We start from the raw sequence: 12176 nt of genomic DNA, 5'->3' as shown, positions 1-12176 counted from the left end.
GACTCCCTGCCAGGAGGGATTTAGTGAGGCCCCTGTGCCAGCTCAGGGGACGCATGGATGCCAAACTCCCAGGGGCCATTGGAGAAATGACTCACCTGTTAACCAGCCAGTGATGGGTGAGTCCCAAACTCTGACGCACACACCAGAGGTTTGATAGCCTTGTGGGGATGATTTGGAGCACTGTGTGTGTGAGAGAGAGAAAGTAAGAGAGAGAGAGAGAGATAGTGTGTGTGTGTGTGTGTGTGTGAGTGAGTGTGTGCATGTGATATGTAATATGTATATAAGGATATATAAATGGAGGTGTATAAGGGTATGTGTGTGTGTGTGTTTGTGGAGGATGCATGTGTGTGTGTGTTTACACAGATTGCAGGAAGGGATTAGTTTGTATGTCTTGGTTTTAATCTGTCCCAAACCCAGCTGCTTGGTAAACTCTTCATCCTGGGGCAGATAAGTTTGGGGGGGGGAAGAAATCCCTCTAAATGAGACTTCACCTTTACTTGATCTCACTGCCTTATTATTCAGACACTTAATTTGTTGTGTCGCTCCATGTTTGAATCCCCTCTCTGCCTGTTGTCTCGTCTCAGCCTGCAGTGATGATGGTGTTGTGAGAGCGGGGTGTTCTCAGTGAGGAGCCTGCTGTGGGCTGTCTGATGTTGATTAGATGGAGTGACAGCAGGAGGAGGAGAACCTTCCTGCGGAACGATCTCCTCAGAGATGCCGTTCGTCTCAGTTGTGTGTGTGTGTGTGTGTGTGTGTGTGCATGCGTGCGTGCATGCGTGTGTGTGTGTACAATATGTGTGTGTGGCGTGCGAGTGTTTGTGTTGTGTTCATGTTTGTTTTTGTGTGGTATGCTTGTGGGTTTCTTGGTGTTGATACAAAACATGTGTCTTTGGTGTGTGTGTGTGGTTTGAAATGAGTGTTTGTGTGTCTTCACCTGTGTCACTAACCTGGTTTTGTGGGCTGGAGGCCAAAACAAACGCAGATTAACAACAGAGTGTCTGACCATGCAGGGGAGTACGGTACATACACACTCACACACACACAACCCTGGCTGTAGTCCTCGTGTCCGTCCTGCTGATGATGATGGTGGGGTTTTCTAGGTCATCGTTTCTCACTAGAGTGCACGCCAATCAGTCAGAAAATTATACAGCGTTGCCGTAGCGATGGAATTAAAAGGATGTGCTGAGTATTCTGGCAGATTTACATGTTTAAACTCGACTTTCACTCTGGAGAGGAGTACAGGCTATGGGCTGGTCTCCTGACAGAGGCAACACACACACATTATACACACATCATACAGTTACATATACACACACACACACATTATACACACATCATAAAGTTACATACACACACATTATACACACCTCATACAGTTACATACACACACACACACACACACACATTATACACACCTCATACAGTTACACACACAGACACACTCACATTATACACACACACACATACATGCATACATGCATACATTTACATTTACATTTAGTCATTTATCAGACGCTCTTATCCAGAGCGACTTACAGTAAGTACAGGGACATTCCCCCGAGGCAAGTAGGGTGAAGTGCCTTGCCCAAGGACACAACGTCAGCTGGCATGACGTTGTGGCATGAGGGAATCGAACTGGCAACCTTCGTATTACTAGCCCGATTCCCTCACCGCTCAGCCACCTGACTCCCTAGGATACATACACATACTGACAGAAAGGCATGCGCCCACACACATACACAAACATGTACATGCATACACACACACACTCTCACACACACAGTTATCATCAAACTCCTAATCCACATTTCACCATCATTCAGATGTTTACAATAAAACATACTCACGGTCTAATTTCTGTGCCCTAAATAATACTGTCTCAAAGAGAATCATTTCCTTTCAGCCGCCCCCACTTAATTTCAGTGATTGGATTTAGCACAGCTGAATCTGGCTTCAGGAATCACTTTCCTGCTGCTGACACAATCTCACTGTCAGTCACTCTTACCTGGTGCCCACACCTCCTCACCTCACTCTACCATGTCTCTCTCTCCCTGTCTTCCACCCTGTGTCTACCTCCCTCTGTCTCTCTCCCTGTCTTCCACCCTGTGTCTACCTCCCTCTGTCTCTCTCCCTGTCTTCCACCCTGTGTCTACCTCCCTCTGTCTCTCTCCCTGTCTTCCACCCTGTGTCTACCTCCCTCTGTCTCTCTCCCTGTCTGCCTCCTTCTGTCTTGCTCTGTCTCTCTCCATCTCTATGTATGTAACATGTACTCTTCACTCTCCCATCCTTATCGCTCCCCTCCTCTCATCTCTCATCTGTCTGTATTTCCCTTTGTCTTGATTTCACATTCTCTACAGCCCCCCCCCCCCCGGCCCTCTCTCTATCTTTCCTCTCCCCTTACTCTGACAGCGTGGCCCTCTCGTGTCCCCGGTCTGCAGTAATAGGCTTGGAGCAGACACGAGACGAGGATGAAGTACTGGAGGAGCTGTGGGCAGGGTAGATCAAGGTGCCTTTGCTGAGGGAAGCTCTGCAGCTTTAATGAGAGAGTATGGAGCAGCTAGGAGTGATTAGTCTTCACAGGCGAGCTTTCTTCTCTATCCTCCTCCAGCCAAAGGTGAACACACAGACAGATAGACAGATAGACAGACACACACAGACACAGACAGATAGACAGACAGACAGACAGACAGACAGACAGACAGACAGACAGACAGACAGATGATAGATAGATATAGATAGATTATTGTTATTAATTATTATTATTTGGGAACCTGTAATCTCTTTTAGGATCAAAGGGGGGGAGGGGGGGCAGATTTTCCCCTCCAACAGGAAGCAGAAAGCTAGGGGTGACCAGGCGTCAGTCTGACATCCAAGTGTGTATACAAAAAAAATGATGCTCCCATCCATCCCATTATCTGTTTATTTAATGGAAGTCAGCCGATGTAATCCCTGACCTCAATCCCTGTTGAGATTATAGTCTGCCATATATGCATTATATGTAAAGGAGGAAATGGGTTATTTCCAAGCGTCTGATAGAATGATGAATGCCAGGCTTTGTCTATAAGAGCATTAGTATGCCTGTGGCCAAAAGTAACACTATATATGTATATGTGTGTGTGTGCATGTGTGAATGCGTGCATGTGTGCATGTGTGTGTAAGGGAGGATTACACCTCAGACATTTCCCAGTACTTAAAAACTTTGTCTGCGTGTGTGGGCTACAGCAGCCAATTGCTAACGCAAACTGAATTCGACAGTTTCGAAGTCTTTAATATGTATGCCTCTAACTTTCAGTGTCTGCGTGAAGTTAGATTTGCCAGAAGTTAAGTTTGAGCCCATCTAAGTTTATAATGAATATGGAGTTAATGATCCCCTGCCAGCTCCAGACTCCAGGGGAATCATCCCTACTGAGCTATGCTAATCTTCTGGTCCCCTCTGTTTCCCTGGGGAAGGGATAGCGTGGCGCACAGCTCAGGTTTACAAGCTGGGTGAAGGGCCTAACCCGCCCATCCCATCAGCACTCTGTGTGTTCTCATTGTCCTTAAAATAATTGGCACATTTATAAAAAGAAAAAAAAAGTGAGTATAATTTTCTGTAGTAGGAGTGTGACGGATAAAATAATTTATTTGCTGTGTCCATAAATGCTGTGTTTGTCTGTGGGATTAAATGTCAGGTCTGGTTTGCCTGCTAATGAACTCTGAAATAGGAGAATGGGAGACTGCGTTCTGCCGTGTGAATTCAGACTTCTTGCGTTCAGAGACAGGTCTGACTGAGTGAGCTTCTGGAAGACTCTGCAAGTATTTTAATGATGCTGGGTGGACAACCCAGGTTGGACATCCCAGGGTCCTCAGGTTGTTAGCAGACTCAGAAGAACACTACCTTCCCTTCTACTTCTTGGAGAATATTCTGGCTCCATCCGACATGACTATACTTTACATTTAACATGAATGTGCTGGTTACATCCAACATGACTGTTTTATACATCCAACAGGACTGTTTTCTACATCCAACAGGACTGTTTTCTACATCCAACAGGACTGTACTCTACATCCAACATGACTTCTGGTAGCATCCAACAGGACTGGGCTCATTACATACAACATGACTTCTGGTAGCATCCAACAGGACTGTTTTCTACATCCAACAGGACTGTACTCTACATCCAACATGACTTCTGGTAGCATCCAACAGGACTGGGCTCATTACATACAACATGACTTCTGGTAGCATCCAACAGGACTGTTTTCTACATCCAACAGGACTGTTTTCTACATCCAACAGGACTGTACTCAACATCCAACATGACTTCTGGTAGCATCCAACAGGACTGTGCTCATTACATACAACCCAGAACATTCTACATCCATCATGACTGTTCTCGACATCCAACATGACTGTGCTGGTTACATCCAACAGGACTGTTTTCTACATCCAACAGGACTGTACTCTACATTCAACATGACTTCTGGTAGCATCCAACAGGACTGTGCTCATTACATACAACATGACTTCTGGTAGCATCCAACAGGACTGTTTTCTACATCCAACAGGACCGTACTGTACATCCAACATGACTGCTGGTAGCATCCAACAGGACTGTGCTCATTACATACAACCCAAAACCTGTCACTGGTGACGACAGTCTCAGTTTTTGCTTCTCACAACCAGCTTACCAGTCCAGTTTTTGCTCGCTAGAATGGGAAAGTAAAATTGTCGCGATTTAGCAAAGTGCAGCCGTGTCGAAAAATTACCAGACAAAATGAGCCCAATCTTGTCAAATCATTACACTTTAGCGCTGAAAGGAGCGATTTAGAGCTGACATGACAAGTAAGTGTGGAGGGAACTGTTAACTGAGCCACAGTCCAAATGTTACACTCAATGTTGCCAACGTCGCCTGGAACGTTTAGGGAAGAAAATTATTAGCGTGCCAATACAGTAACTTATTTTCTCTTTTGTTGGTTTGTTTATAAGTAATTCTTGTTTTTCGAAAAATTTAACTTGCTTTTATCCCATTGTCCAATACTGACAGCAGTGCTCCTCTTCTCTTCTCAGGATGATACCCTCCAGCAGTCAGGACTTCCTGGTTCGTGACCTGGTGTCAGGCCGGGAGTACGACCTGTGCGTGTTGGCGGTGTACGACGACGGCATGACGGCCCTCACCGCCACTCGCCAAGTGGGCTGCGTCCAGTTCACCACGGAAACCGAGTTCAGCCAATGTCAGTCGCTGCACAGCCACTTCCTGGGCGGCACCATGATCATCATCATCGGCGGCATTATCGTGGCGTCAGTCCTCGTCTTCATCATCATCCTCATGATCCGCTACAAGGTCTACAGCCAGCAGGGGGGCGACGTGGGCAAGGGAGGCACCCTGGGCACACTGCGCACCCAGTCCAACGGAGGCCAGACCGGAGGCCAAGTGCCCCGTTCAGGGTCAAAGGTCACCGAGGGCCAGGAGGAGCCGGCCCAACCCTGTGGAGGGGTGGGGGCGGGGCTGGGCGGGGCAGCGGCACCAAGCCCCGCCCTCAGGGACACCATGGCACTGGTGGAGGACTGTGAGAGAGGCCTTGGGAAGGACCCGGCCGCCCAGACCGGGCCCCAGGACCTCATGTCACCCTCCCAGCGACGACTCTCCAGGACGGCCATAGAGATGAAGAGGAGAGCCTCCCTCACAGCCAAAGACTCCAGCGGCCTGGACACACTGGGAAGTAAGTACAGACGGAGAGAGAGAGAGAGAGAGAGAGAGAGAGAGAGAGAGAGAGAGAGAGAGAGAGAGAGAGAGAGAGAGAGAGAGAGAGAGAGAGAGAGAGAGAGAGAGAGAGAGAGAGGGGACAGAGAGAAATGAGGGGTTTAATGACGAAGAGGAATGACTAGGAGAACGAGGGACACAACTAAGGACAGATAGTCCAAGAGGTGTGAGGAGGGAGAGAAATTGAATGACCCAATTTTTATTTTTTCTTTCACCATTAAAATGTCAGGCTGTCTCACTGTATTTTAGCCTTAGCACTCCCTGCCTGTGTCCGAGTTGTCCGTGTGTGTATGTCTCTGTGTGTGAGTAGCTGTGTGTATGGATCTGTGTGTGTGCGTGTGTGTGTGTCTGTGTGTGCATGTGTCTGTGTGCGTGTGTGCGTGTGTGATCTGTTGCAGCGCACCCATTCATTTTGCCCAGTGGAGCAGATCTAAGTGTGTGTTAAGAGAGTGTGTGGAGATTCTAAAGAGCTTCTAGTGCAGTGCATGGACGCAGAGGCACACTCCAATCAGATAATTGCTGTTTCTGAGTGACTGGTCAGGGGTTTATACCAGGCTCCTTTAAATCAGTAAATCAATACAGAGAATGAGACCTGGGTCACTAGGACCGCCCACCACTCTCAATACAGCCAATCAGCAGCAAGATTGATCCGGATGGGAATCAAGGTGAGCAGTCAAGCAAAGAGAGTGTCAGCCAACGAACATTTATCAATGAAAACCGTGGATGACTTTGTCTGGTCCTGGGGTCTGAGTTAGACCTGTCTTGGCACACCTAACCTGTCTGGGCCTGAAGGATTGGGCTTCTGAGATCAGGGACCTGAACCTAGTATGAACATAACTAGACCTGAACCTAGTATGAACATAATTCTGGACCAGGTTCTTGACCAGGTTCTGGACCAGGTTCTGGTTCTGACTGGACTGATTGAGCTGAAGATGGCTCAAGTCTACTGACAGAACAGAAGCTGTAGCCACCATCTCTTCCGCTGAAATGCAGGTACTAGATAATTTATTTCCAAATACTGTAACTGCTACACAAAATGATTACACAGTAAACTGGAGTAGTGGATAGGCCGCTGTCAGCGCTGTGTGATTAGAGACGTAGGCATAGACAGAGGCAGGGTGGAGGCAGAGACAGACAAAGAGTCAGAGGTAGAGAAGTCAGGGTGAGCAAGCCTCTACTCTGATATCTAGAACAACATCTAACAGAATTGGGGTCAAATCAATGTCAATTTCCCTATGAAAGGAACCAATGCAAAAAAAAAGAAGATTCCATTCGATAAAAACACAGAAACATTTTTTTAATTAGTTCCCCAAAGTGGACCTTGAACCAATTGAACCAACACTTTTCCAACCTTGCAATTGTTACAGTGCATTTCAAATCTCAGTCAAAGGAACGAAATTGGATTGTCGAGTCAAAAATCCTTTGCTGTAGAGTGAATCTCCACTGACGGGGTTTTCAAACTGAAGAGTGTTCCGGGGAGCTGTTTCCTGTCAGACCCGGGAGACAGATAGAGTCCTTGTTTATCAGTGTTGTCCCGGGGAGACACTGTTCTGCTGACACCACCATGCATCACGTTCCCCAGGCCAGGGCCAGGGCCCGCGATACCCATGTCCCTGAAACAGAGAGAGGGAAGAGAAGGAGGGGACGGGACGCAAGCGGCTTGTGAACCTCCCTTCACCTCATCCCTCATTCCTGTTTTCTCCTCTCTTTTTTGTTGATGTTACTTTCTCTTTTCTCTTTTCTCTTTTCTCTTTTCTCTTTTCTCTCTCTCTCTCTCTCTCTCTCTCTCTCTCTCTCTCTCTCTCTCTCTCTCTCTATCTTTATATCTCTCTCTCTCTGTCTAGCTGTTTTTTTATACACTGGTTTTTGGTTTTCATACTTTGTCTCCTTGTTGTCTGTCACACACTGTCTTTTTGTCTGAATATAACTGTTTGTTTGTCTGACTAGACCTCTGTCTGTCTGTCCCTCCAGATATTCCGGTGGCATCAGCAGCAGAAGACCAGAAGCCTCAGAGAGACTGGAGCGACTTCAAGATATGACGCTTCTCTCTGCGACTCTGCCAGAGGCACATCATGTCTAGCAGAGGAGAGCTGGTGCGTCCTCACTCTACTATACGTTCCCTCCCTCCCCCCTTCTAGCTCTGTCTGGCAAAAGGAAGACTGTGTGGAAAGAAGACCTGAATATCAATGATTCTCCTAAAGTAACCTGAGCTCTCATCTTCACTCCCCAGATTGCTCCAGGATTCCAGAACTGGGGCGGAGCTGGAGATGTCATAGTAATAAACAGTATCAGATGACATCAGAACACTTGGTGGACTCTTTGCAAACAACCCCCCCCCCTTCCACCACCTCCTTTCAATTGTCATCTGTTCTTCACCCTTCTCGAACTCTTCAACTCTTTTTTGCAAGTCTCTAACTGCCCGTTCTCTCCTGCACTCGTATGGCTGGTCTATCATCCATGTATTCTAGAACTGTCCTGACTTTAGGATGCCAGTGTTCCAGGACCATGCAGGTACATTGCTGAGCTCTAATATGACTACACCTGGACCAGGAGACAGGGAACAGCTCTTCTGTCCACAGACTATCACAGACTGTCATTACCCCAGCAACACGGCACCTGGAAAAACAATACACAACAATAATGTGTCTGGATAGAGATAATATTTTCTGGTTGGATTGTACCTGATTGCACCTGCTTCTTCCTGGACCTGGTTCTGGTTCTAGAACCTGTTCTGGACCTGGACCTGTCTGGTTCTAGACCCTGTTCTGGATGTGTACCTGGTTTTGGTTCTAGTGGTTCTGGATCTATATCTGGACCTGATTATAAGTGATGCCCAGCCTGTAGGATCTCCAGACAGGTGAGTCGCTGAGCTCAGACGATTACAAGAAGATATTTATTTTTCTCTTTCTTTCTTGCCTGACATATTGACAGCTAACCTAGCTAGTATAGTGGGCTTTCACAGAGTGAACAAGAATAGTTTGAGAAGTACAGGTGTTTGTGTGTGAAAAAGTTTGCTGGCTCTGAGTCTTCAGTTTTTCTGACCCGGGAAGACCCACAAGATAACAGTTTCACAGCAGCTCACATTTCCAATGGGCTACAGCTGCATAAAACTGGCTTGTTTTTCGTCCTAGCATTTGAGCTCTGAAGGCTTATTTTGTGTTCTAACACCTTGCTGTGCAGACGTAGCCCAGCCCAAGCCGTCAAACGGAAGGCTCTAGAAAATGTCCGACAAGGCAATTCGGCCTATCTGATCTGGCATTTGGTGTGATTACAAGGTGATTTGTCCTATCGGGATGAGGTGGGTTACAGTGACGGGTGTGCTGTAGCATATCGCCTCTCAGAGACAAAGCAAGGTAGGCATGAATAATGGATAAGTGATGCTATTTCTGCCTCAGACGTAAACTGTGGCGCAGATCCTGTGCAAAGCCTCTGCTGGCTCTCAAGTTAGAGCAGAGTACCGTGAACAGCAGGACAGGTTTACACACACACACAGTACCAAGAAGGGGGACTGTCACTACATGCACATGCGCTTACACAACTTAAACACAGAGTACAAACATACATGCATACACACATACACTCACGCTATGGAGAAAGGACCCTGTCCCTACAGTACACACACACATACAAACAAATACACCTACACAACAGAGTTACTCCCTAAACATACACGCACAGAGTTTGTAGCACTGAACCTGCCCCTGCACACGCACACACACACATGGATGTACATACACAGTTGAAATAAACAAACCAACCATTAGTAGATAAGCTATAGAACAGATTCTTGCCTGTTTGATTTGTGTAATGCAAGTCAAGGTTTCTTTATATTATTTTGTGGAGACGTGGTTTAGGAGTGTGCAATCAAACTGATATTGTTCACAGAGCATACAGGAGCACACATAGACAAAACACACACAGCTGTAAGACTATTGATGGCCCAGGTGTGTTTGTATGTCTGTGTGTATGTGTGTACGGCTCTGCGCGTGTGTGTACATATATGGGTGTGTATATGTGTATATCTATATCGGTGTGTGTGTATGTGTATACTACGCAGCAGGGATCAAGCCCAGACTTCCTGCTCCACTCCACGAGTGTATTTGCATCGTTATCTTGTTCATCTAAGGCAAAGTTCAAACATGCCGCAGGATCAACAGGGGTTAGTCTCTTAAAACAACGTCCCCCCTCACTAAAGTGTTAATCTCTACTTTCCTCATTTACCTAATCTGGCCTCTTCATTTAACTAACGAGAGTTTGATCATCACAGCATGAAGACCCATGAGCTTTCTGGCTACTTGAGTTTTTCTCCTTTTGTGTGTGTGTGTGTGTATAATGTGTTTGTGTGTGTGTGAGCAGGTGTGTGTGTGTGTGCAAGCTCTTCCCCCGCTACTGTGTATTCTCCCCCAGTAGTGCCAGCCCCGGCACTAACAGCAGAATTAGCCCACATGCTAATGCTAATGCTGAAGCAGAGCTATAAACCACCGGGGGACTGAGCAGGACTGTCAGAACATCACTAACTAGCCTGGGACACATGCACGGATAACCTTTCTTTACAACTTCAGCAGAGTGTGCGTGTGTGTATGCCATATGTGTGTGTACGTGTAGGCAGAATGTGTAGGTGTGTGTACACAGGAATAGTTTGTGTGTGTTTATGCAGTATGTTTATGAGTGTGTGTATAGGCCTTACAGAATGTGTGTGTGTGTGTGAGTGTGTATAGGAATCATGTGTTTTAGCGTAATAGCTATCCCCCGGCCTGTAGCTGTATTTGGACTCAGCAGCGCTGAGCCTAAACGCTGGCTCATTGTGCTTCACACCGTGCTTCTGTCCCTGTCGATCACCAAGCCCAGACACACAGGACATCTCCATGTTTCTCTGGAGCCACAATGGAGCAGATTTAGCAACACAGCGTGCTGAAGAATGCTGTTCTGTTGGTGTGTATTTGTGTGAGAGTGTGTTTGTGTGTGTGTGTGTGTGTGTGAGAGAGAGAGAGAGAACACTGTAGAACAGAGAGCTGCTATAGAAAGTATTGAAAGGGCTCCTGCTTTCTATATTGTTCTCTGGCTCTGCTGTAACGCGATAGTCAATAACAGCTTTAGTTTTGTAATCAATCAAAACTTTACTTATTGCCAGGCAAAGTGGCAAAATGGGGGGGGGGGGTGGCTATGGTTCTCTGAGCAATGTCTACACACATCTGAGAGCTGATTCATAGCTGTGACAGACTGGCTCTGCCCCAGCCTTAACTGAATTGCTCTTACAACTATAAGCTTCCTGAATCGTGACCACCAGAGTTTGTCTAGATTGGTTTGAGTTGGTTTGAGTCAGGTTGTCATTGCTGGTCTGAGTCAGTTAGCCAGGCTGGTTTGAACCAGTTGAACCAAGCTGGTGAGAGTCTGCTTGAGTCAGTTGAATCAGGCTGGATGTGGGATGATTGACAGTCTGATGAAGGGAGAAGAGAAGGAACCAGGTGGGAATGCTAATGAGGTTCTGGACTGCCCAGCTAGGGACAGACTCTGGGCCCAGCAGCACCTTCCAGAACCTGCCAAACCTTCAGAACCCAAGTTCTGACCTTGGAACACTGTCTGGGTCCTAACCACACTATGGCAGTGTCCCCTCAGTGTCCCCTCTGGGCTGTGCTGGTTGTGCTGTCTCTCTCTCTCTCTCTCTCTTTTCTTTGTTTCCTCTCTCTTTCCATAACGTCTGTCTCTCTCTCCTTTCGGCAGGTCTGTCCGGACTCTGGGACGCACCGCCACGAAGTGACCAGGAGCCACAACCAAGCATGTCTGTGCCGCCATTATCATCCTCTTCCTACTGCTCCTCCTCCTCCTTTTCATCACCTGTGCTGCGTGGCCTGACTCAGACAGTTGTTATCCGAAGAGAGAGACGAACTGAAGCACAGACATACGCACCCTGAGAGAACACACACACGCAGACCTGAACGACCAGAGGATGGACAGACTGGTCCGGAACCTTCCACTGGATTCATCCTCCTCAGTGTTTCACTCACGTATTGTTTTGGCTTTATCTTTTGTATCTGTACATAATGCAATTTAAAAAATCTTATAGTTTTGTACATGTAATTTTTATGGTGTGTGAACATTTTCTAGTAAAAAAAAAAAGAAAAAACAAATATGTGGAGTTATTTGTGACGGATTACTTCCTGTACTTCCTCTCTCTCTCTCTCTCTCTCTCTCTCTCTCTCTCTCTCTCTCTCTCTCTCTCTCTCTCTCTCTCTCTCTCTCTCTCTCTACCTCTGTTTCTCTCTTTCTCTCACTTCTCACTCTTCCATTGTTTGTAGTTGTGCTAAATCATCATATTACTGTAATTGCATGGCTCATAAAGCAAAACACTAGCAGCATGTCCTGGTAGCAGGACATCGATCTGTCACACCTACAGTAAATCTCTGAGGTGTATTGAGTGTCTTTGACCACCGG

The 12176-nt window shown here is 46.8% G+C and overlaps 1 protein-coding gene across 1 annotated transcript in view; it reads left to right on the top strand.

Moving 5' to 3' along the window:
• The window catches only part of zgc:172282 (leucine-rich repeat and fibronectin type III domain-containing protein 1-like protein), a 50604-nt gene extending 38769 nt beyond the window's left edge, over positions 1–11835 (top strand). The window contains exons 4-7 of the mRNA XM_062473630.1: positions 5051–5703; positions 7716–7837; positions 7975–8601; positions 11466–11835. Coding sequence (XP_062329614.1) covers positions 5051–5703; positions 7716–7783 — 721 coding nt within the window. The 3' untranslated portion in view covers positions 7784–7837; positions 7975–8601; positions 11466–11835. The remainder of the gene's footprint in view (positions 1–5050; positions 5704–7715; positions 7838–7974; positions 8602–11465) is intronic.
• The last annotated feature ends 341 nt before the right edge of the window (positions 11836–12176 follow it).

This window comes from Osmerus eperlanus, chromosome 11 (genome assembly GCF_963692335.1).
Source record: "Osmerus eperlanus chromosome 11, fOsmEpe2.1, whole genome shotgun sequence".
NCBI lineage: Eukaryota > Metazoa > Chordata > Actinopteri > Osmeriformes > Osmeridae > Osmerus > Osmerus eperlanus.
The sequence above is the reverse complement of the archived record's forward strand: the minus strand, read 5'-3'. Positions and strand labels throughout refer to the sequence as shown.